This window comes from Chrysochloris asiatica, unplaced genomic scaffold (assembly GCF_000296735.1).
Source record: "Chrysochloris asiatica unplaced genomic scaffold, ChrAsi1.0 scaffold00038, whole genome shotgun sequence".
Taxonomy (NCBI): Eukaryota; Metazoa; Chordata; class Mammalia; order Afrosoricida; family Chrysochloridae; genus Chrysochloris; species Chrysochloris asiatica.
In genome coordinates, this window is record NW_006408556.1 from 18,473,726 (window position 1) to 18,500,605 (window position 26,880).

The 26,880-nt window shown below is 40.9% G+C and overlaps 1 protein-coding gene across 1 annotated transcript; it reads right to left on the reverse strand.

The window, feature by feature from the left end:
- Window positions 1-8,616: 8,616 nt before the first annotated feature.
- ENPP5 (ectonucleotide pyrophosphatase/phosphodiesterase 5 (putative)) lies at window positions 8,617-16,824 on the reverse strand. The gene is made up of 3 exons (XM_006860605.1): window positions 15,996-16,824; window positions 10,347-10,523; window positions 8,617-9,032 (listed from the first exon to the last, which is right to left on the reverse strand). Exons 1-3 carry the CDS (start codon window positions 16,822-16,824, stop codon window positions 8,617-8,619), a joined length of 1,422 nt encoding a protein of 473 aa, XP_006860667.1.
- Window positions 16,825-26,880: the final 10,056 nt, after the last annotated feature.

The following is a 26,880-nucleotide window of genomic DNA, read 5'->3' on the forward strand; positions in this document are numbered from 1 at the left end:
AAGAAGTATTAATAAACTGCCTGAATGAGGGTCAGAAAGAGAAATGGAATCCTGAGGAGTTTAGCATTTGGGACTACTTTTGCTCTGGGGACTGTTACTCAGTCTGGAGGACAGCTGAGCCTTGCAGTCTGAAGAACAGAAGTCTGAGCACAGAACCTGCCAAGAGTGGGAGCCTAGACTAACTACTTCCTGCTTTCATGTGGTACCCCAAAGGGCTACCCACCTCCCTTCTAGGAGAAACGTGAAGCAAACCAACCTGGCCTGCAGTTTGGCAGTGCACATTAAATCAGGACAACAGAATCCTCCTCTGGCACTAAAATATCATGCAAACCACTTTGCTACTTTCAGGGTCTCTTGTTAAATCAGAGGGTTCAATGATCCCCATGTGCCTTCGGAGCTTTGAGCTTTTCCTCTCACTTAATGAATGCCTGACAGCTTTGACCACTAGAAGGGCTGGGTTCTTCATTGCTGCTGTTGTTGATGTTAGGTGCCATTGAGTCGGCTCTGACTCATAGTGACCTTCCGCACAACAGAATGAAACACTACCCAGTCCTGTGCCAGCCTCACAATTGTTGTTACACTTTGAGCCCTTGAGTGCTGCCACTATGCCAGCCCATCTTGTTACGGGGTCTTCCTCTTTTTCGCTGACCCTCTACTTTACCAAGCATGATGTCCTTCTTCAGGGACTGGTCCCTCCTGATAATGTGATTGAAGTATGAGAGATGAAGTCTCATCATCCTGGGTTCTAAGGAATATTCTGGCTATACTTCTTCTAACACAGAAAAAGCCGAGAGTTATTTAGAAAAGATTTCTCTAAAATCATCAGCCCTTATACTTCAAACTAAATAACCACTCTTTTGCGGAACAATGCAGATTGGCAGATTGCCTTCGAAATTTTTTGGGAGAAACTCTATCCCACCTTCCCAGTAACCCCCAAATAAGATTGTTGGGGCTGGCCCCCGACAGTATGTTCTTCTTGGCAGTCCAGGGTACTTTTAATATTTTTCTCCAACACCATCACTCAAATGTTTCAATCTTTCTACAACTTGGTTTGCTGATTATAGTAGGTACTTACAAGACATTGAAACTTATCATAGGGTGCTAGTTTCACTTGTTGTTTTGTTGTTATTGTTAAGTGCCGTCGAGTCGGTTTCGACCCATAGTGACCCTGAATAGGGTTTCCGAGGCTGTAAATCTTTACGGGAGCAGATCGCCTCATCTTTCTCCTGCGGAACAGCTGGTAGTTTCGAACGGTTGACCTTCCGGTTCACAGCCCGATTCATAACCACTACGCTACCAGAGCTCCTTTAGCATTTTTAAAAAGCAATGTTAAATTTCATGAGAGGTGGCAGAGGGAGAAGAAACAGCATAATGCACATTGAGTATGAAAATCTTATCAAATAGTGGTAGAAGGTGGTAGATATTGAGCAAAATTGGAAGGAAAAAAGCTTAATTCTTATCATAAGTATACTTAACATAAACGTACCCGCTGCCCTCGAGTTGATTTTGACTTATAGAGGACCCCGATATAAGGTTTCCTGGTGTGATGCTCTAGGTTAATGCACTGGACTGCAAAGACTGTTTGATTAGCAAGGTCGGTGGTTCAAGCACCAGCCACTCTTTGGAAACCCTATACAGAGTTGTTATGGGTCAGAACCAACTCAATGGCACCTAACAACAACATATAGGATTTCCTAGACTAAAAATCTTTACAGAACAGACAGACTCATCTATTTCCTACAGAGTGGCTGGTGAGTTTGAACCAGTCCAGAAGGCCTAATCCACAGTGCGACCAGGGCTCTTAGCTAATCTAATTTTCATTTCCCTATGCTAATATGTTCCAGGCACACAAAGCTAGACACATGCAAGTGAAACAAAACAACAACAAAGCCATTGAGGATAATGGAAAAAGAGATTCAAACTGCAATGTTTAAAATTGTATTTTCCTTCATATATACTCTCCTACTGATATCTTAGGAATACATAGAGTCACTGTACCAAAGCAAATGGTTAATGTTCAACTGTTTCAAGAGGTAGCATATGATCAAAAGCCAATGATACTGAAGGAGGAAGTCCAAGGTGCATTGAAGGAATTGACAAACAACAAAGCACCAAGAATTGATGGAATAAAAATGGAAATCTTTCAAGAAAGTGAGGCGGCGCTCACTCATCTCTGCCAAGAAATTTGGAAGACAACTATCTGGATGACTGATTGGAAAAGATCCGTATTTGTGCCCATCCCAAAGAGAGGTGATCCAACGGAATCAGAAATCATTGGACAATCTCTTTGATATCCCATGCGAGTAAAGTTTTGCTGAAGGTAATACAGAAACAGTTACAATCATACATTGACAGAGAACTCCCAGAGGTTCAAGCCAGATTCAGAAGAGGCTGTGGAACGAGAGATATCATTGCTGATATCTGATGGATCTTGACTGAAAGCAGAGAATATCAGAAAGATGTTTACCTGTGCTTTATTGACTATGCAAAGGCTTTTGATTGTGTGGATCATGACAAGCTATGGACAACATTGCAAAGTATGAGTATTCCGGACCACTTAATTGTGCTCATGAGGAATCTGTACCTGGACCAAGAGGCAGTTGTTTGAACAGACTATGGGAACACTGAATGTTTTAAAATTAAGAAAGGTGTGCAACAGGCTTGTATTCTTTCACCATACTTATTCAACTTGTATGCTGAGCAAATAATCCGAGAACTTGGGTTCTATGCAAAAAAAACATGGCATTAAGAATGGAGGAAGACTAATTAACAACCTGCGATATGCAGATTATACAACCTTGCTTGCTGAAAGTTAAGAGGTCTTAAAACATTTACTGATGAAGATCAAAGAGCACAGCCTTCGATATGGTTTACATCTCAATGTAAAGAAAACAAAAATCCTCACCACTGGACCAATAAACAACATTCTTATCAATGGAGAAAAGATTGAAGTTGTCAAGGACTTCATTCTTCTTGGATCAACTATCAACACTCATGGAAGCAGCAGTCAAGAAATCAAACGACATATTGCATTAGGCAAATCTGCTGCACAAGACCTTTTTAAAGTGTTGAAGAGCAAAGATGTCAGCTTGAGGACTAAGGTGTGCCTGACCCAAGCCATAGTATTTTCCATAACCTCATATGCATGCGACAGCTGGACAGTGAATAAGGAAGACCGTAAAACAATTGATGCCTTTGAGTTATGGTGTTGGAGTTGAATATTGAAAGTGCCATGGGCTGCCAAAAGAACCAATAGATCCGTTTTGGAAGACATACAGCCAGAGTGCTCCTTAGAGGCCAAGATGGCTGAACTTCGTCTCTCATACTTCTGACATATTGTCAGGAGGGAGCAGTCGCTGGAGAAGGATATCATGTTTGGTAAGGTGGAAGGTCAGAGAAAAAGAGGAAGACCTCCAACGAGATGGATTGGCCAAGTGGCAGCATGGATGGACTCAAGTGTGGCAACAGTAGTGAGGTTGGCCCAGGATCGGGCAGTGTTTCATTCTGCTGTGCATAAGGTCGCTATGGGTTGGTACCAATTCGATGGTACCTGATATCTTACAGGTAAACAGGCATTTACAAATAAAAGAAACCAATCATCAAATCTTGAAATCAGAATTTTAATATTTTTTATCAATATTACAGAATTTACTTTCTTATTACTAAAGTAATATTCTTGTTAAGTGTTGTCGAGTAGATTCTCACAAAGACCCTGTTTGAGTGTTTCGAGGAGTGACTGGTGGATAAACTAGCCTTGTGGTTAGTTTATCCTTTAGCACCACACCAGGTCTAAAATGAATGTAATGAAATCAGCCTAAATGTAAAAAGAGTATTTGAATAGTTGTTGCTGTTAAGTATTGTTGAGTTGGTTCCCACCCATAGTGATCCTGTATAGCGTTTTTGTGGAGAAGCTGGTGACTTGGACCACCGACCTTACAGTTAGCAGCCCAGTGCTTACTGTATAGTAATGTCTATTTAAAAGCATTAAAATTGGCTAATTTTATTTCAATTACTTATACTAATCTCAGTGAGGTCTGGTGTGGCACTGTGGGTTGTTCAAACTCACTAGCCCCTCTTGGAAACCCTATGTAGGGTCACTATGGGTTGGAAATGACTAGAGGGCACACAATAACATCATCTCAATAATGCAGAGAAATTCATAAATTCAGTAATGCTGCCACTCAAGCAAACATGAGTTTTTACATAAGCCAGAGACCTGGTTCTTTGGAGAGGGTGGTACTTACCATCTAAAGTCTCAGCTTTTATTTCTGTCATCCGTTTCTGGTGACTCCATTCTATTCTTTAGGTTTTATAGCTCAGTAAAATATTAGGAGTCACCATTCGTGATTGATATAATTTAAAAAATAACGATGTCACTTTTGTTGTTTTTATTTGCTGCCATCAAGTCCGTACCAACTCATAACGACCTTACGGACAACACAATGAAACACTGCCTGGTCCAGCGACAACCTCACAATCATTGCTTATGCTTGATTGTGGGGTTGGAGCTTGAGCCCATTGCTGCTGCCACTGTGCCAATTCATCTCATCGGGGTCTTTCTCCAGGGACTGGTCCCTGCTGGTATATGTCAAAAGTATGAGAGACAAACTCTAACCATCCTGGCTTCTAAGGAGCATTCTGGTGGTACTTCTTCAAACCTAAGATTTATTTGTTCTTTTGTTATTCACATTTATTTGTTCTTTTGTTGTTCACATCTAATTTTTCCTTTCTTTCTGGACACTGATACAATTGTATCTACTTATTAAACAACTGGTACATAAATATGCCTCACATTGTCTAGGATCCGAACCCATCACGTTGGTGAACTGTGCGGATCTGCACCATTGAAAAGATCCTGATAGACGAGACACCAAGACACTGCTGGAGTGGCTGTGGGTGGCAGCTATGCCAGAGGCGGGGACAGTACTTCCGGGCCCAGTATCAAGAGGAAGCATCGAGATGAAGGACATGTCCAAATACAAGCCTCACATTGTCCTTTCACAAGAGGACTCACAGATTAGAGACTTGCAGCAGGAAAACCCAGAGCTATGGTTTTCCTTGGAGGAACATCAGGAAACCTTGGCGCTCATTATGAGCAAGTACCGGAAACAGATGTTAGCAGTTGATGGTTGCCCAAAAAGCAGTGGATACTGAATCTGTCCTGAAAGCTCACTAGCCTCATTCTGCAGAAATTGTAAGTCAAATGGACAGAATGTGTGAAATGGGAGAAGTGATGAGGAAAGCAGTTCAGGTGGAGGATGACCAGTTTTTTAAAGTTCATAGGAAAATAGCTCAATTAGAGCTCGAAAATAAGGAACTTGAAGAAACAGTGAGCCTATCAGCAGTGAGTCTCTTCAAATTGGTAAGAAAACTCCATGGACACTGCTTCCTAGCTATCAAATAACTCACCATAGAATGATTATGTGTTAAGAAAAGTGATCTTTCCATTGACTTATTGTCTCTTCAGAGTCTTGCTGCAATCATAATGTTAATGGTGGTGGTGGTGTGTCGTGGAGTAGGTTCTGACTCTTAGAGATCCTGTCTAGGGTTTCTGAGGCTGTAAATCTTTATGGGAGCAGAAAGCCTCATCTTTCTCCAGCCCTACTCGTAACCATTATGCTTCCAGAATTCCTTGTTGTTGTTGTTATATGCTGTAGAGTCGGTTCCGACTCATAGTTGACCCTGTACAAGGTTTCCAAGGCTGTAAATCTTTACAGGAGCAGAAAGACTCTTCTTTCTCTCACGGAACAGCTGGTAGTTTCGAACTGCTGACCCTGAGGTTAGCAGCCGGATTTGTAACCACTACACTACCAGAGCTCCTTACCAGGTGGCAATTTAAAATTGGTAGTCAATATCGTTTGCCCACAAAACAGTTCTCTACACTGAATGCCACCGTTCCTTTATCCAAGACTACTTTTAAGCTTCATTTCTAAGACCTCAATTTACACAGACTCTTTTCAGTTCATTTTATTTTTATGCATCTCTGAAACTTAGAGCACTTTATTGTAAACTGGCAATTTAATTTTTCATAGGATGGTAAAATGTAATTTTGAAAATATTTAAAAGAGATGTAACTTTCTAAATATTTTGCAAAAACCTGGGTTTTCCCCATTTAATAAAGCAAAGTGGCATGATTCCACAGAACTAGATGGACAAATTCTCTGACTTGTAATGTCACTTTTTCTAGTTTTAAGTCTTTGGTGCTAAGAGTTGTCACATTGCAACCTGAACATGCTGAGAAACTTTTCCTTGTGTGTATGTCCATATACACAAGCATGCTTCATTCAAATGGTAAGAGTAACATTTATTCTGTTAAATATAAGTAATCATTGCTAGGACTAGTCTTTGACTTTCTTTTTAGGTCCATTTTTCACAATGAAATAAAGCTTTATCATCCAATGAGGATTACCATATTCATAATACTGTATGTTGTTGTTATGTGCTGTGGAGTCTGTTCCGACTCATAGCGACCCCGTACAGGGTTTCTGAGGCTGTAAATCTTTACAGAAGCAGAAAGCCTCATCTTTCTCCTGTGGAAACAGCTGGTAGTTTTGAACTGCTAACTTTGTCGTTCGAAGCCTGATTCATAATCACTAGGCTACCAGAGGTCCTTATAATACTGTATAGACAACAACAAAACAATGTTGAGATTCAAATACTAGGTGGTCAACTAGAGTTAGTCATCAACTCATTCCCAGATTACACTTCAAATTTACAAATCACTTTATGTTGTACTATCTATTTAGGCTTTGCACAAATAAAATCGGAATGCTAAAAAAAAATTTTTTTTTAAATCCCATTGTCTATGGAGTCCTGTTGTGGAGCTGAAGGATAAGCACAGGACTGCTAAGTATAAGTTCAGCAGTTCAAACCCACCAGTCATTCCTCAGAAACCTTATGCAAGGTCACTATGAGTTGGAATTGATTCAACAGCACTTAACAATAACATGGGCCATGCGTATGTAAGCTGGTTTTCTGTTTTCTTCAAATAAAGCTTTTATTTCTAGGGATGCTCTGTACTCTAAGAAGCCACAGGAAATACCAGCCTCCCTCAGACTTGTACTGTTTACATGTGAAGCACAGCTTTAGGCTGCTGGAATGAGAGCGGTTGAGATGACCAGCAGATGAAAAATAACAAGGCATTAACAGTGTACTTGGATTCAGGTTTGTTTCCAGAGTACTTTCTTGACACAGGAGCTATAATTTGAGCTCCTCTTAGTGTTTTAATAACTGTTACCTCAGTTTTGCTTGTTTTTAGGAACCTTTTCCAGTCTTGAAAACTTTTTGGAGTTGTTCTACTCTACACACATAGGGTTGCCATGAGTTGGAGTCAGTGGCAACTAACAAGGCATCCTTGAGCATCATCACTCTGAGTACAGTGTGAACAGACGTAGCCGGCACCACTCCGGGTGCAGTGTGAACAGACGTGGTCGGTGCGTCTCCGGGTGCAGTGTAAATAGATGTGGTCCACGCAGTTCCGGGTGCAGTGTGAACAGACGTGGTCCACGCAGTTCCGGGTGCAGTGTGAATAGACGTGGTCCTGCCTGTTTTCTGTTTTTTTTTTTAAAGACTTCACACAGCTCTTTCCAAGGCTTAATTGGCCCATATTGAACCTAAAATGGTTTGTGTTGCTATTCAACTCTGAATCTGCAAATTCTCAAAATCTGAAACACGCTTATGCTCTGATACTACATGCTGCCAAAAGGAAAAAAAATCAAAAAACAAAAAACAAGTTTTTTTTTTAATCTAATTTGATTTTTATTGTGATTAATAGTGATTTCGCTTTCAAAAATAATTACAAAACAGCAGAAACATAGTTGTGATGATCCTGATCTCTTAACTTCTATTCAGGCTACTGCTGGACTCCATAAGAAGGAACTGTATATCCGTGGTGTCCTCATTCTTATAAAAACCAGAATAAAATGTCTAAAGAGGAACTAGCCATAGCCTATGGAAGACACAAGTATCTTTAGACTAGATAGATCAGTATTTGAATCACTTTTGTGGGAAAAATAAAATGAAAACCATGTCCTTTAGAAAAATATGACAAGGAATATCCACAGATGCAACTTGCTGTTAAGAAAGACTTTCTCCAAAATGCAAAGATTGTCACATTTAATTTTCAGTAGTGTCACTTTCTCAAGATAAGGTCGATTACTGCATCGTTCAGGAAAGACCAATAACATGTATTCTGTGACATGGGCATAAAAAGTTATCTTCTGTAACTGAATTATAAAATATAACTGTCCATAAAGTGCATTTCAAATAAAAGTACTCATGAAAAGAGTAATTTAAAGTGCAATATATAAGATACTTTAAACAGTGCAAACTGGCTATGTAATGCATTATATGTGTCAAATCCAAATAAAGTAGGATCTTATCTATCACTAAGCTAGCGGAAAAAATACTTTCACATATTTAATTTTTTGCAGGTATTTATATTTTGGTCCATGTTGTTTGTGTGTGTGATAAACAGCGAGGGAAAAATAGACATTATCTGTGTGTGCACTTATATATAACTGATTTATGGTCTGTGCAAATGTCTGCAGAGGGTTTCCTAGAATTTGAACCTTTTAAACACTGACATAATTATGAACTCTTTACTTCAAAGCAGCATTAGGCATGTAGTAGTGGTTGAACTATTTCAGCCTGCATATCTCGTAAGTCAGGTATCTGACTGCGAATTAAATGTTTAAAGAAAATTACAAAAAAGACAATAACTATAATGCTACCTAGAGAGACTCCTATGAAATAATCATATGAGTTTTCTCGCTTATATTCTTTTTGTTTGTTATTACAATGGAGTAGTGTAGTACTCTTGACGTAAGGAGTTGCTGCATTGAGAAGATCCTGGACATTCTGGAATGATCCATTGTGCGGCATGGCGGTGATATTGAGGAGGTGGCACAACAGTGAGTAAAGATCTGTGGAGTTCATGGAATCTTTTGTGAAATTCCGTCTGAAGGCAGGACCTCGGGCTAAAAATATTGGATGCATTTCTGGTAGTGCATTATCATAACCATGGTTACCTACTGTAAAGAAAAAACACGTGAGTCAGTTTGCCAGCCAGATGGCATTCAAATGGAAATAATTATTGTATGGTCAAGTTCTGAAACCTAAGTGCCAATTTTATCTAATTTGTCTTTAAAAATCAAATAATCTCTCATGTTGTCACCATCACAATTCTCTTCAAATGAAAAATCAAAGGATCACAAATCTTTTTTCATGCTAACACTTAAACAGCAGAGAAGGAAAAGGATAAAAGCAAAGGGAAGGCAAGTTAGGGGAAAATGAGAGTTATTTGGGGATGATGGGGAGAGGTGGCTAACAAACTAATATTCAATGAATAAATAAAATTACTGGTTACCTACCATGTTCTAATTATTGTCCTATAAATACAGGTACTCTGAGTCTCAGTAAGACATTAAACATCTAAATTCATCAATGCCAGCAAGGGGAGGAAAACCGGAAAGTAATACAACAGAAACCACAAACACTAGACCTCTACTTACAGCTGTAATCTTTATTAAAAGGCAAAGGTAGGAAAATATTAACTTTGTGGAGGTTTGGAGCAAAATCTAACTTAGCATCATGTACTTTAGTGTGGTTACATACAAAGTCAAAACCTTAGGGGTCTTCTGATGCAGCAAGTGATACTGAATTCAAGGCAGAAGAACCCTGCATTTAGAGACCTGCATGCCCAGTGTAAGATCAGGGTGCACGGTAAAGGAATTACTGCTGATTAGATGGCAACCTAAGAAAACAGACTTTATTCTGCAGGTTGAATGGGATTTCCAGCATATTCTAAATGTTTTCTACGTTTATTCGGTAAAAACAACTCCAAAATTATTTCATAAGTATTTATGTGACTTGACATATTATTATCACACTAAATGTATCTTTTCCTCTTTTTTAGAACTGACTCCAATGAGTAAAGCAAAGTTGAACTATATTTGGTAGCTCTGAAAGGAAAAAGAAACTGCAAAGCTATCTATTGCATATAAAAATAAGGATTAAATTATTATTAAATTAGAAAATAAAGTAGGTACGTGATATAATTCAGTTTATGAGTTTCAGTTACATTTTTTTCAGAAACAGAACAGATATAATTACCAGTTTTTGTCACTGTACGTACATACGTGTTTTGGGTCTGGTGATTTCAAAAGGAGGAAATGTTTTACTTTTATTAGGTTCCCTCCTATTAAAGCCCTGAGGAATTTTTTTTTTCCTGCTATTAATGTATAATACTAGTTACTTGATCAGGAAATAAACTGTTATATTACCCTTAGTACCTACTTGAGCAGAAAACCAATGCTGAGTGGGAAGAAATACTGTAATATACTCACACAGAAAGTTATCTGACTTATTCTGGAAAATATACCATCCTTCATCGGCCACTGCGATGATGGGTTGAATTCGATTGTTGTATCTGTAATGCCATCTTTCTGGAATTTCTTCTTTTTTGAATACAGTAAGATTAGGATGAGCATGAACTAGGGCTTCATAGATTTCATCAAATTTACCTAAAGAGATGGGAGGGGAAACACTTAGAACAGAGGCTCTCTGGTGGAAAGGAACAAGTATGGCCACCCACCCATTGATTCCAACTCAGAGTCACGCTAGAAACTCCACCTCAAGAGTTTCTGAGACTTGAATTTTGTTATGTGATCTGCCAGCTTCATCTTTCTCCTGAGGAGCGGCGGATATGTTTGAACCTCTGACCTGGAGGTTAGCAGCCCAATGCTCATCTCACTATGCCACCAGGAATCCTTATGGGAAACTGGGGTCAAATGTGACTCCTGTATTTGATGTAAAAAATCACATGCTCTGGTAGCGTAGTGGTTACGAATCGGGCTGCGAACCTTAAGGTCAGCGGTTCGAAACTACCAGCTGCTCCGCGGGAGAAAGATGAGGCTTTCTACTCCCGTAAAGATTTACACCCTCGGAAATCCTGTACAGGGTCGCTATGGGTCGGATCCGACTCGACGGCACTTAACAACAACAACAACAAACATACTGAAATATAGCTAAGCACTTTATGTGGAAGAACTTCCAGGCCCTTTGAGGAAGAAATCTTGAAATGGAATCTCTGTTGTACGTAAAGCAATTACGAGGATATCTTATAGAACCAGAAGTCTCTAACCTCTAAATAAAAACACACACACATATGCATTAATCAGTGGCACTAGGTAAAATGTCCAAGGAGTCCGGGTGGCTTAGTGGGTTACATATTGGGCTACTAACCACGAGGTCAGCAGTTCAAGTCCACCAGGCACTCGGCAGGAGAAAGATGGTTTTCTGATCCATAAATATTGACAGCCTTGGAAATCCTATACAGGGTAGCTATGAGTCGGAACTGACTCAACAACACACAACCACTACCACCAAGTAAAATGTCTAAGGCACTGTAATATACAACAGATTAGAATTCAATTCTGATAGTTCTGAATGGGGACATAGAGATTCTCTAGCCAAGAAACTTTTATTTGGATGCTGGGGCATTAGGAAGGGACAAACTGTGGGTGAAAAGCAACTTGTAAGATGGAAGTGTCCTCAAAACTATGGAGTTGTTGCAAAACTACTCCCTGTAACTTCAAAAGTAACAAACCTGGGCACTATCTTGAGTCCATTCCTTGTCTATAAATCCATCAGTTGAGGTTTCCTCCCTACCTCCCCCCCACACACCCCAATAACGAAATACCATTACAATTTATAATGGACACCGAAAGGGTTGCTGTGATTGTCTTAAATAGCAATTTTAAAAACTCACTATTTTATATCAGATTTGTTGCATAGGTTAACATTCACTATTGATGGTTCCCTTAATTTTCCTATGAGGGATATAAACTCCTTGGGGAGGTATTTTAGCTTTTCAAAATCCAGTTCTCTGAGACCTAGACCAATCTAATAAAAATAAAAAAAAACAGGTATCTTGTGGTTGAGTTGATTCTGACTCATAGAGATCCCATGTGTAGAACTACCCTTTGTGTTTTCTTACCTGTAATCTTTACAGAAGCAGATTACCTAGCCTCTCTTGCGGTGTCCCTGGGTCAGTTCCAACTGTCAACTTTCAGGTCACCAGCCCATTGCAAACCACTTGCACCAAGGGCAGGCTTCTGACAAAAGACCCAAGAGCAGACTTGATAATATCCCCAAGTTCACTAAATAAGCAAGCTCACAAAAAAATGCTTATTTGTGAACTTGGGGGTATTTTTAAAAACCGCTTTACCTTTTTAAGCTATCTCTAAAGGAACCCTAAGGAACTCTAGTAGCGTAGTGGTTACGACTCGGGCTGCTAATCTCACAGTCAGCAGTTCGAAACCACCAGCTGTTCTGCAGGAGAAAGATGAGGCTCTCTGCTCTTGTAAAGATTTACAGCCTCGGAAACCCTGTACAGGGTCACTATGAGTTGGAACTGACTCCACGGCACATACAACAACAACAAAGGAACCCTTGGTTACAAATCAGGCTGCTAACCTCAAGGTTGGCAGTTTGAAATTACCAGCTGTTCCGCGGGAGAAAGATGAGGCTTTCTGTTCCTGTGAAGATTTGCAGCCTCGGAAACCCTGTACAGGGTCACTATGAGTCAGAACCAATACCACGGAACTTAACTACAACAAAAGGAACCATGGTAGTGCAATGGTTAAGCGCTCAGATGATGAACAAAAGGTTCACAGTTTGAATCCACAGCTGCTCCAAGGCAGAAGAGACCCAATGATTTGCTCCTATAAAGACATACAGCCATGGAAACCCTCTGGGTCAGTACTCTGTCATATAGGTTAATGCTATGTGTTGGAATTGACTTGAAGGCACACAATAACCATTGCCTATCGTTGAGATGAAGAGAATGCCTTGGTCACAGCATTGATATGAAGACCTGAGTAGAGGTTTATAAAAAGTTCAAGGTATGCTTATTATTTTTCCAGTTTATTAAACAACAACAAAAACAAACAGTTGCCATCAAGTCAATTCCAGCTCATGGCAAACCCATGTACGTCAGGGTAGAACTGTGCCCCATAGGGTTTTGAATGGCTGTGATCTTTCAGAAGGAGATCCCCAAGACTTTCCTCTGAGGTGCCTTTGGGTAGATTTGAACCAGTTGCTTAACCATTCGTGCCATTCAGGGACTGCCCTTACATATGTTGTTGCTGTTAAGTGCTATCGAGTCAGTTTTGACTCACACTGACTCTGTATAGGGTTTCTGAGGAACAACTAGTTGGTTTGAACCACCAACTTGAGAGTTAGCAATCCAGTGCTTATCCTACAATGCTACAGCAGGATAAGTCTTAGGTTGTACTTCTGTCTTATGTCTAGCCTATAGCTCCTTCTCCTTCCTATATTCTGCCATGTGTAGGAGTATACTTCCTATCCTTTCCTTCCTATATGGGTGGTGGTGGTGGTAGTGTGCTGTGGAGTCAGCTTCGACTCAGAGGCTCTGTATAGGGTGTTCAAGGCTTTAAATCTTTACAGGAGCAGAAAATCTCATCTTTCTCCCAGAGCTGCTGGTGTTTCGAACTGCTGACCTTGAGGTTAGCAGCCCAACTCGTAATCACTGCTTCCCTATTAAGAAGGAGTCTTGGTGTGGTGCTGTGGGTTAATGTGCCAGACTATAAAGCCATTTGAACTACAAGGTCGGTGGTTCAAGCTCACCAGTCGTTCCTTGGAAATCCTATACAGGGTCACTATGGGTCGGAACCGACTCGATGACACTTAACAACAACTACAACCAAGTAGACTGGAGTCCTGGTGTGGCTCTGTGGGTTAATGTGCCATACTGCAAAATCTTGTTTAAATCACAAAGTAGGTGGTTCAAGCTCACCAGTCGCTCCTTGGAAACCCTATACAGGGTAACTATGGGTCAGAATCAACTTGACAGCACTTAACAACAACAGCCAAATAGGCTACAGAAGGTGTTGGAGTCCTAGTGTGGTGCTGTGGATTAATGTGCTGTACTGCAAAGTTGGTTTGAACTGCAGGGTCAGCAGTTCAAGCTCACCACTGCTCCTCGGAAACCCTATGAATGGTCTCTATGGGTTGGAACCACTTGATGGCGCTTAACAATACCACCACCAAGTAGGCTATAGAGAGCTTTACGGCTTCCATGTAATCACTGTAATTGTATGTATCTTCCCATCTCAATTTTTCTGAGCAAGAAGGTTATAACTTCGTGCTCAGTGAAGAAGGTTTCCTGTGGAGCCTCTGCATTACATAAGACCATAAGTGGAATCCTTAACCACATCCAGAATCTTCTGAGGTGGGAAATTTCCACTTGAAAGGACAAGCAGACCAGCCTGGAACAGCTAGAAGAACAGAAAATACTTCTTGAAAGAAAGACCAACAGGAAAAATACAAAACAATATAGGCAGACCGACTGATTACTACAAGAACAAGCAAGTTACTCGCCCAGAAGACATCAAGGCAAGTGGCTGGGTCCTCTCAGAGCAAACCCCCTTCCAAGACTAAGACTCAATGGGAATACACATTCTTATTGGTGACCATGTTCATCACCGATAAGGGGAAGTGAAGGAAAAACAGCAATGAAGCTGCAAGCTAAACCCTACAATGTTCAATAATCTCCTGCGAACCCGGGTGGAAACCTGGTTTTCCAGCAGTGTGGCAAGATCTGGGGACTCTTGGGCCCAGAATCAGTGACATAGCCACAAAGGACTAGAGTGGAGAGTGAAGAGTCCAGCTGATAAGAAGAGAGGGCATATGCACAAGAACACCCACAATTGCAGATAATACCCACTTGACCTGGCTTCAGTGACTGGATGATCAGAGCTCAACTAGAAGAAGAAAGAAGAGTTAAAAAAAAAAAAAAAGAGTACTCTGATACAATTTGATGAACTTGACCTACACCTATGGATGCAGTAGCTCAAAAGAGGAAACAAATCTTTATAATGAGGATCATTCCCACCCACTCCATACACAGAGTAGACAAGGATGGGCAATTTGGACACTGGCTACCCAAAATGGGGGGTGCTATGAAGGCAAGAAGTGACTGGTTTATAAGCTTTCTAGAGGGAGCCTAGATCCAGAGGGCATGGAGGAAGGTAGAATCTCCACTGAGTAGTATCCAATCTGTCTGGGCGGGGCTGATGAAAAGAGATGTGGATAGGTCTCTTGTGATACAATAGTGAATACTATTGTTATCAGGACTGACTGTGAGGGTTGTAAATGTAAAGGTAGATGTTTTGTAGCAAAAGGAGGGGAGTGATTGACTTTGCATCCAGGGACTGGCCTTTACAGTCTAGGAGCAGAGGTCCCTGAGACCATCAAGGGAGAAGAGCAGAAAGTGGGACCCTACCCAGAGAAACAGTGATGCTAGAGATGCTGGCAGACACAATGACATAGAGAGATGGAGAGGCTGGGGACTTTAGACCCAGAGAGGGAGAGGGGTTGTGTGCTGATGACCAGGGAGCAGGCTTGTAGTGTATACCCTTGGTTGGTTGATGATGCATGGAGGGGATTGTAATCATGGCAATGAATACAATAGGATGAATGTAAAGCTCATGTTCTCCCATGTACACTATCACATAATTCACAATAAAACACTGAAAAAACAAAACAAAAAAAAGGTTGTAATTTTCATGACATTACATGATTTCTAAGTAGTTTAAACCTTCTTCTATAAATATATTGCTGTTGCCCATCAAGACAATTCCAACTCAAGGTGACCCATGCATGCTGAGTAGAATTGCTCCATAGGGCTTTCAAGGCTGTGACCTTTAGGAAGCAGATCACCAGGTCTCTCGAACTACCAACCTTCTGCTTGTAGTCTAGCGCTTAAACATTTGCATCACCCAGAGAGTATCAATTTCAGTATTTTAAGAAAAAGGAACAAATTAGACTCTGGGGGGAAAAACAGAGTCTATTTTCAGAACTTTAGGATTCAGTTCCAGTGTGTTACCATGACACAGGCAGGTAGGAGAGAAAACAATTCCCGGGTCACGAAAATGTACACGTAGCTCAGGCCACGTTCAGGTCGGATTTACCTTCTTTTGGCAAGATGGCTGCTACTGGAGACTGATCAATCAGCATATAGTCATCTTTATTCAGATACTGGTCAAGTTCTATTATTCTTTCCTCCGAGCATTGTGTCATTCCATGATCACTTGTGATGATTAGGTTCAGAGTACTCCACAGCTTTGCCCTTTTTAACATTTTTATGAGATATCCTAGCTTGTTGTCAATATCTGAAATGACGGGCCCCATGAGCGGGCTGTCAGGCCCCAAATGGTGGCCCATGTCATCTGGGTCCTCCCAATAGAGAAGACCAAGATTAATAGGTTCTTTTGCTGTGAACCATTCAATTATTTTGGCAACTCTGTCTTCAAATGAAACGGATTCATTATAAGGCATGTAGTGAGTAGGGAGGCTCTCGTGTATATTCACATCTGTTCCAGGCCACATGGCTGCACCGCTACTATGACCTGCTCTTTGGTTTGTTATCCATACTGGAGTTGCTGCTTCCCAAAACTCAGAATCGTAAATATCCATGTGATCCAAGGAGAAAGACTTGTTCAGAATGGGATCAAACATGTCATTTGAAACAATCCCATGACTCTCTGCAAAGAGGCCAGTTACCATAGTATAAAAGTTAGGGTATGTCTTGGTAATAAAAATATTAGTAACTTGCTTCACATGAACACCATATTTCATAACATAGTGAAAATGGGGCGTTGGGACTTTATATAAGTAATCCCAACGGAATCCATCGAAAGCAACTAGCAGAACCTTTGGTTGGTCTGGTTGGAGAGAAAATGAAGTTGAGAATGTTGATGTAGTAAGTATAAAGCACACCCAGAGAAGTTTCGAAGTCATTTTCAAAGTACTTGATCAGCATAAAACAATCTGTAGAACAAACATATACAAGTTAATGCAACAATTTTATTGCATACACTTTGCCCTATACTGGAAGTACTGGTCTTTAGTAATACTGGTTATATCATAACTGGAAGAATTATGATGCAGACCTGCACTTTAGAGTAGAAACTAAGCTATCTGTATAATAATGCCAAGAACTTTTGTTGCATTGTAAAACCTTTTTACACTTTTCAAGAACTTACCAGAACATTCTTCAGAGTAACTATTTAAATGAGTTCCCCAACAGCATTTCGGGATAAATTATTTACACACAACTTTTTAGAGACATTTTCAGGTTGACCCAGACTTCTGGCTTCTGGTTAGAAGTATCTGTCTATATGAGGGGGCGTCAAAAAATTTGTGGGAAAACTGCATTTTTCTTTTAACTCTATTTTTCCATGAACTTTTCAAAACACCCTTATATTTCTCATTGTAGGTAAATCAATTACAGGAACCTATATTATAGGAAATGTAAGGTTGACAGTTCAAACCAACTAGCCACCACTCCTTGGCAACCCTATACAGGGTTGCTATGAGTTGGAACCAAGTCAATGGCACATAACAACAACAACAACAACCAACAAAGGAGAACTGATAGCAAATTCAATAGCTTTTTTTTTTTTCTTTTTCTTTTTTGAATTCACTTCTATTTTTAAAGCCAAAGCCCTTTATGTTTGGTTCATATGGTTAGAGATATTACCAGAGAGAGGAGAAAATAGATGAACTTGATTTCTTTAACTGAAATAAAATTTATGACATTCAAATATATTTGTGAAATGTAATGCATATTTATTTATTAATCATCAAAGCATAACCTCTTCTTTAAACTAAGCAATTAGGCTCTGAACTAAGTATACACAGAAATACAATTCTGAAATGTGATGTTAACTTTCTTAATGTAGAAATTGTTGTTGTTGTTGTTGTTAAGTGCCGTCGAGTCGATTCCGACCCATAGCGACCCTGTACAGGGTTTCCGAGGGTGTAAATCTTTACGGGAGTAGAAAGCCTCATCTTTCTCCCGCGGAGCGGCTGGTAGTTTCGAACCGCTGACCTTAAGGTTCGCAGCCCGATTCGTAACCACTACGCTACATTAGTTAATGTTTAATCTTACCAGTGACACATGTAGAAAAAAATATTTGTCAAAGTTGAATGTCTTTGATGCCCCCTGAGAAAACCCAAACTTTAAAATTTGCACTTATTTCCAAAAGCTTTCATTTTATTTATGAAAGCTACTAACTTGCATGGATAAAGGATGTTGTTGTTGTCGTTAAGTGCTCTTGAGTCAGTTCCAACTCATAGCTACCTTGTATAGGGTTTCCAATGCAGTAAATCTTTGTGGGAGCAGAAAGCCTTATCTTTCTCTCATGAACAACTGGTGGGCTCAACGTGTAGCTCACAGTTCAGTGTTTATCTCAGAAGGTCACTATGCTCCAGGATAAAAGATTTGTAAATGCCAGTTATCACTGGGTGAAACAAGTATCTTTTGTTCTCATTTTGTCCTACCCATTCTTTCATTAATACCTGCATGATAGTATTAATGAAAAGCAACAATACTTTGTGTTAAGGAATCTCTGGATTCGGCTTTTGAACATACTACTAATTTAAACATACTAAAGGTATTTTGGAGTCCTGGTGTGGCACTGGGGGTTAATGTGCCACACTGCAAAGCCGTCTGAACTGCAAGGTTGGTGATTCAAGCTCACCAGCTGCTCCTCGGAAACCCTACACAGGGTGGCTATGGATTGGAGTCGACTCAGCGACACTTAACAACAACAAAGGTATTTTAAAACCACAAAAAGAGACTCTGTCTAGTTTTGGTTTATTACAGATATAAGTGAATAAAAAAATGACTGGAAGATTTGTTTTGCTTTAGGTACAAAATATGTACCTACTCTGTATATTATCTTGAAAACAATATTTTGGTTTGTTTGTTTGTTTTAACAGGATTCATCATACCTAGAACATTCCTTAAACTGAAATTGTTTAGTCTTGAGACAAAGGTTTAAAAATTAAGTATAAAACGTTTTTTAAATGGCAATAAATTTTCCAATTCTGGAAGGCACATAGAATATTAAATTCCAAGAAGGAACCACCATGCTTCCTAACCTTCATTAGCTTCCTAATGAAGTCTAAACATTGTTTTAGTTTTAGCTTTATAGTCGGTTCCGGGAGTCCTGGTGTGGCACTGTGGGTTGCAGCGCTGGGCTGCAAAGTCGGTTTGAAGAGCAAAGTTGACAGTTCAAGCTCACCAGCGGCTCCTTGGAAACCCTGTAAGCGTCGATATGGGTCGGAACCGACTCATTGGCACTTAACAACAACAACAACAAGTGACATTGTGTAGGGGTTCAGAGGCTGTACATCTTTGTGGGAGCTAAAAGTCTCATCTCTCAAGGAGCGACTAGTGTACTCGATCTGCTGACCTTGTGGGTTGTACTCCAGGGCTTATCTTAAAGAGCCACTGTGTTCTCAAATAGAAGTTTAGGTTTAAAAAAAGAAAAAGAGAAAGAATCAAGGGACATGGAACACTAGAGGTTTTTTTTCTATCTTAGCGAATACATTCAGCAATTTGGGCCAAGTAGGAGATAATGGCATCTGGGACAAATGAAATAAACTAAGGCTTAGGAACTCTTGGTAAGTAAGAAGAGCCAACGTGATCAGATCGATGGCAGAAAGCAATAAAGAAGAAGATGGGGGTTGCACCTTTCCATGAACAAAAAGCTGCAGAACGCAGTAGGGTCCCTAGATCGCAGTCCAAATTTCATTGGGTTACTTTCTAGTTCTCTTACCTTCCAATCGTAGACAGAGGGAAGGGACCCCAGGAAAAGGGAAGAGAAGCAAAAGTAAAGGAATCCGATCTGTGTGGAGGGAGTATACGTCACTAAGAAGGGGGTGGGGGGGAGGTGCATCGCTTCACCTTCTCCACTGGGATTCCATCCCAGCCTCCAAGGAGGACAAGAGAGCAGGGAGGGTCTTGTTCCCAATTCCCAGACCTCGTGACCACCAAGATCCGCACAAGCCTTGAACAGGATGTGCAGTCCAAAGACTGGTAATAGTTTTGGGGGCTCACAGGACCCGTAGGAGTCCCCGGAAAGCAATCCGCCGACCCTCGCTGGACTCTTACCCTCGCTGCTATCCGGTCTGTCCTCATCTGCTTGGAGCAATGAGAGGGAAGGTGGAGGGAGCGAGTGGCAACCCTTATATCGGTACTCTCTCACTTGCACGCAGCATCTGCCCAAAGCACCTGACCAGTACCCCCTCCTCGCCGCCGGCTCCGCCCATTGGCTCCTATTGGTTATTGCAGGATTGTTATCTCTGCCAGGTTGCTAAGCGAAAGCTACGTGTCGGGGAGTAGTGGAATTGCCTGTCAATTAGCGGGAACAGGAGCAGGAGCTGCGGAGGTTTGGAGGAGGGAGCGAAGAGGCGGAACCCAGCGGGATCGTAGGACCTGCGAGGACCCTACTGGGAGGTGGGAGGACTGGAGAGGCCAAGGCGCTTGTCACTTGTTCCTCGCTGCGGATTGCTCTTTGACCACAAATCTCTGAATGGTGGCTTTCTAAATGCGCAGCTGCGCGGTCATCAGTGGTGCTGAAACATCTTATTTCCCAGTGGTTTGTGGATTCTAATGCTCACTCTTTCGGCCAAAAACTACTTTCCCCCCATTCTCTTGTCTCTCACACCAAGCTTTTTTCTTCTTCTTTATCTCACGTTGACACTAGGAAAGGAGAGCTTATCCATGAGCTTTGTTCTGAGGGACACCAATGGGATGATGAATTTTTCTTTAATTTTCTTAATTACTTATTACTATCTGCTTTACCTTACAAAGGATTTAACTTAGCTTTAAGCCCCAATATCTGCTCAGGTTTTTAGAAAGATATTTGAAAGATTTACGAGATGTGAGTTATCCAGGAAGGTGCCTGAGAGTGCTTCGGTGAGAGCAGGCCTGGTTCAGAGTTAAGGTCAGTTCATACTCAGAGAGAGGCGGATGAGCTCTTTTGGTGACTGCATGTAGGTCCCAGGCTCTACTCCTTCTTGTGTTTAATTATTCATTACAGCTAGAACTTCAAGCCTGACTTGTCGTTCAGGAATTTTCAACATGCCTGTTTTTTTAAAACTAGTTGATATTCTAACTCTGTGCCGCTGGGTTTTCAATGGCTGATTTTTTTAGCAGAAGTATATCACCAGGGACTAGAGATCCTAACTTTACTTATCATAAATTATGAGTGGGCTTCAAAAGGTTTGTAGAAAACTTCCATTATCTTTAAATTCCGTTTTCTGTAAACTTTTTGAAACCCCTTGTAGTAGTAATATTGAGCTCTCCTGAAAGGATTTGTACAGGGACACAACTCCCAGCTCTAATTCTAACTTGTGTTGAGCAATAATATCTACTTGGTTGTCTTAATTTGAAATCTGACACTGAATTGGCCCATAAAACCAAAAGCATAAGTGCAATAGTGGTTTGGGGTTTTGTCTGCCTTAACTTCCTGTGCTGGGCTATAAAATGAGTAATTATTCCTGCAGATTGTAAATAAATGAGGCAAACATTTTGGTCATAATTTTTCTGTTTATTTATTTTTTTGTTGGCTTTGCTTTTCCCTCAGTTTCTGATAGAGATATAGTTCTTACCCCAACCCTCATACCCTTCTCACTGTGGAGATCTTCCCAGCAGGCATTCTTCCATGGCCCTTACTTGGAAGGGACTTCATGGTTTTCCATACTTGGGATGGGATTAAGAAGGAGACATAGCTAGTTTGTGCGCTTGTTGTTGTTGTGAAGTGCCATAGAGTCGATTCCGACCCACAGCGACCCTGTATAGGATTTCCAAGGAGCAGCTGTTGAGCTTGAACCATCGATCTTGCAGTTCAAATGACTTTGAAGTCTGGTGCATTAGCCCACAGCGCCACACCAGTGTGTGCACTTAGGCTGACCCAAAGATAGTAAAGTTGCACAGGTTGTTCTAAGTTCGTAAAGCCCTGTCCTTTGAAGTTGCCAAAGTTTGGGACAGAGTGATCCAATCTTTAAAGTCCCAAAATAGACCAACCCTGTGTTCTCCAAAAACATTTAAAGAACAACTTATGCTGACCAGCAAGCGGGAGTAGCAAAAACATGATTTTTATATGGGTCACTGAACACTGTCTGATTCTGGTCAGCTGACAGTCTACCTTGCTCTACAGTATTTTGTGGAAGGCAGTCACCTGCCTTGTGAAATAGGCATGGCACAGTTGTTAACCCCAGTAGCAAGTGTCAGTGACACTCTCCCAACCTCCATGTAATGGCATCTAGAGTGCCATGGGTAGGCTTGTTATATAGCTTATGTCACTAATGGGGAAAGGATCTGGATTAAATAGCATAGATAAAGGAATGGTTTAAAAAACATGGCATTCCTGTTTACATATATCTGTCTTCAGTCCTGGTGTGGTGCTGTGGGCCAATACATCAGACAGCTAAGTTGTTTGAACTGCAACATCGGTGGTTCAAGCTCACCAGCTGTTCCTTGGAAACCCTATACAGGGTCGCTGTGGGTCGGAATCGACTCAATGGCACTTAACAACAACAACATCTTCAGTGGCTGGCCTATTACTTCAGTTTCTGCCCAACTGTAAGAACTGCTCAACAAATAGCAGAATAAACAGTTTATTCTGTTATTGATTGTACTTATTCCTTTATTGTATATTATTTGACTGCATTTAATCATCATTGGAGGCCTGGTGGTTTAGTGCTAAACTACTGGCTAAAAGGTTATCAGTTCAAACCCACCCAGCAGATCCACAGGAGAGAGAAAGACATGACAGCCTTGGAATGCAGGGGGGCAGTTTTACTGTGTCACACAGGGTCACAGTGAATCAAAAATCAGCTTGATGGCCCGAGCAACAAGAATGCTGTCTTAGTTATCTAGTGGTACTGTAATGGAAATGAAGTCCTGGTATGGCGCTGTGGGATATAGCACTGGACTGCAAGGTCAGTTTGAACCACAAGGTCTGTGGTTCAAATTTAACAGCTGCTCCTTGGAAACCCTATACAGGGCCGTTATGAGTCAGAACCAACTCAATGGCACTTAACAACACCAACAACTGTAATAGAAATACCACGAGCAGATGGATTTAACAACCAGAGGTTTGTTCTCTCACAGTTTAGGAAACTGGAAAACCAAACTCACAATGCCAGTTCCAGGGAAAGGCTTTATCTTTGTCGGCTCTGGAAATGGATTTGGTCTCCTTTCAGTGTCTGTAGATCCAGTATTCTTGGATCTCTCCATACTCTTGGAATCAATCTTCCCCAGGATCTAGGAGCTTCACTGTGCAGGGAACCGAAGTCCAAAGGACATATTCCACTCTGGGCTCTTTTATCATCTTGGTTGTAGATCCCTCTGAGCTTTATTCACTTCTCTATTGTTTTACATCTCAAAAGAGATCTGTTGGAGACACAACTTAATCTGATTGCATATGGCCTCCTTAACATTGTTGTTGTTGTTGTTGTTAGGTACCGTGGAGTCGGTTCCGACTCATAATGACCCTGTACAGGGTTTCCGAGGCTGTAAATCTTTACGGGAGTAGAATGCCTCATCTTTCTCCTGCGGAACAGCTGGTAGTTTCGAACTGCTGACTCTGAGGCTCGCAGCCCGATTCGTAACCACTACGCTACCAGCCGTGAGGATTTACAACACATAGGATCATCACATCAGATCAGGGCTGATCATATCAGATCACATCATGGTGTTGATTGCATAATATTACATCTCATCATGGTTTGAACTGCTAAACCGCTGAGAATCTTGGCCAAGCCAAGCTGACATAAAATCTTAACTGTCACAAATGTATTAAAGTATAATGAAATATGCAAAGACCTGGAGTTAAAAACCAAAAAAGAAAAATATGTTCGGCATTTCTTAAGCTGAAATAACTGAAAAAAAAAAAAATTAAGCCTCATGCTGCAACATTGACAGATTTTATGGAAAAAATATTGAAGACACAGGAAACATCAAAGTAGGTACAAGGAATACCAGAGTCCCTGTAGCAAAAATAATTCATTGGCATTCAGCTATTTCAGAAGGTAGCATATGATCAAGAGCCAATGATATTGAAAGAAGTCCACACTGCACTAAAGGCAATGGCAAAAAGCAAGCATCTGGGAACTGACAAAATACCAATCGAGAGACATCAACAACCCAATGCAGTGCTGGATGAGCTTACTCATCTATGCCAAGAATTTTGGAAGATAGCTACCTGGCCAACTGACTGGAAGAGAAAGGTGATTCAACAGAATCAGGAAATTATCAAGCAGCATCACACACAAGTAAAATTTTGCTGGAGACAATCTAAGACACAGTGGCAGCAGTACATCCACAGGGAACTGCCATAAATGTAAGCTGGAATCAGAAGAGGACCTGGAAGGACCTGTTCTACTGACATCAGATGGACCTTGATTGAAAACAGAGAATACCAGAAAGATTTTTACCTGTGTTTCATTGACTGTGTATTTTACTAACTATTCATTTGACTGTGCATCATAACAAATTATGGATAACAGTGTGAAGAGTGGGAATTCCAGAACACTTGTGCTTATGTGGAACCCGAATATAGACCAAGTGGTCGAACAGAACCAAGTGATATTGTGTGTTTTAAAATCAGGACACATGCACATCAGGGTCATATTCTTTCACAATATTTATTCAGTCTGTATGTTGGGGAAATAATCTGAGAAGCTGAACATATTACCAACCTCTGACATGTAGATGACACAACTTTATTTGCTGAAAGTGAAGAGGACTTGAAGAATTCACTGATGAAGATCAAAGATAGACTTCAGAATGGAAACAAAAATCCCACACAACTGGACCAATAATCAATATCAGGATAAATGGAGGACGCATTGAGCTAGTCAAGGACTTCACTGTACTTGGATTCACAATCAATACCCATGAAAACAGCAGTCAAGAAGTTAAAAGTTGTATTACATTGGGAATACACATCTTTAAAGTATATAAAAAAGCAAAGATGTTGCTTAGAGAAGCTATGGTCATCACAAGCTATGATATTTTTGATCCCCTCATATTCATGTAAAAGATGGACAATGAATTAAGAAGACTGGAAAGAAATGATGCCTTGGAATTATGGTGTTGGTGAAGAATACTGAATATGCCATGGACTGCCAGTAGAATGGACAAACCTGTCTTGGAAATTATAGTATAGCCAGAATGTTCCTTAGAAGTGAGAATGGTGAGACCTTGTCTCACTTACTTTGGAAATGTGATCAGGAGGGATCAGTCCCTGGAGAAGGACATCATGGTTAGTAGACAGTCAACAAAAAAGAAGAAGACCTCAGTAATGGGCTCAAACCTAGCAACAATTGTGAGGATGGCCCAGGACTGGGCTGTGTTTTGTTTTGCTGTGTATAGGATCACTAAGAGCTGGAACTGACTGGACGTCATTTAACATCAACAACAACAACAACAATAATCAACAATACTCATTGTTCTTGTGAATAATGGAGTAACAGAAGAATCATTCACAAAACCCATGAAAGTGATTACCCTACACACACTGCCTCCTTTACTAAACCAAATATCCATGAATTAGACTTAGTAGTATTTGACTCTTAATGGCCTGTTTGATGTGTATGTTGTTGTTAAGTGCCGTCGAGTCAGTTCTGACCCATAGCGACTCTGTATAGGGTTTCCAAGGAGCATCTGGTAAACTTGAATCACTGACCTTGCAGTTCAAACAGCTTTAGAGCCTGATGCATTAACCCACAGCACCACACCAGGATTCCATTTGATGTATATAGCAGACCACATTAATAAGTTCAGTCTGTAGGATATAAGAACTTGCAAGTACTTATTGTGGAGCTTTAAGGAAGTACAGTTAACTAGCATCCACCCTGTTTACTCTGATTTAATTAACCTCTTGAGTCCTGGTGTGGCGCTGTGGGCTAATGTGTTGGGACTGCAAAGTCATTTGAACTGCAATGTCAGTGGTTCAAGCTCACCAGCTGCTCCTTGGAAACCCTAAACAGGGTCACTATGGGTTGGAATTGACTCCACGGCACTTAACAACAACAACAATAATCTCTGGAAAGGAGCTCTGGTAGCGTAGTGGTTACGAATCAGGCTGCGAACCTTAAGGTCAGCAGTTTGAAACTACCAGCTGTTGTGTGGGAGAAAGATGAAGCTTTTTGCTCCCGTAAAGATTTACAGCCTTGGAAACCCTGTACTAGGCCACAGTGGGTTGGAATCGACTCGACAGCACTTAACAACAACAAGGCCTCCAAAAAGAAAAAAAAAAAATTAGATTTGTTGTCAATTCCAACTCAAAGTGAATTTGTAGAACAGGGTACTCTTGGAATCAATCTTCCCCAGGATCTAGGAGCTTCACTGTGCAGGGAACCGAAGTCCAAAGGACATATTCCACTCTGGGCTCTTATATCATCGTGGTTGTTTTTTAAGCTCTAATCTTTCTGGTAGTAGATTGCCAAGTCTATTCTCCAGGGAGAGGCCGGTAGGTTTGAACTATCAATCATTCAATTATCAGTTGAGTGCTTTATCCATTACACCAGCAGAGCTCCTTCAGGTTGTGAGTTGTAGGAATTCATTTTCCCAGTAGAACCCAGAGCAAAGAACCAAATCACTAATATCATAACAGCTTCTTCCCATTAGAAGACAACTGGTGAGAATGAGTGTAGCCATTTTGAGAACTTAACAAAATAATCGAGCACTACCTGAGACACCCCTCCTCCCCCTTTTCTGGTCTTGTTTCCTAGGTATATGCTGTTATTACGTTAATGGTCACCACACAAGGCGTTGTATGGTTTCTTAAAGAGTTGTTGCTAATTGCTGACTCACAGTGACCAAGGTTCCCAAGGCACTGCGGGTGAGTCTGAACCACCGACCTTCCAGTTCAAACTGACCTTGAGGTTGAGTCCTTATCCTATGTTGCCACACCAGGACTCCTCTGAAAGAGTAACCACTCAGATAGGCACCAGAAGAGTTATTCCTTTAATATGTTTATCAGAACATCTGAT

Excerpts from the sequence above, each read along its gene's own strand:
- ENPP5 (XM_006860605.1), bottom strand. The coding sequence starts at position 16,824 with ATGACTTCGAAACTTCTCTGGGTGTGCTTTATACTTACTACATCAACA. Across the intron at positions 10,524-15,995 it reads AGCCATCTTGCCAAAAGAAG|GTAAATTTGATGAAATCTAT; the intron begins GTAAATCCGACC and ends CCATCTCTTTAG. Across the intron at positions 9,033-10,346 it reads TAAGTCAGATAACTTTCTGT|TAGGTAACCATGGTTATGAT; the intron begins GTGAGTATATTA and ends TTTTCTTTACAG.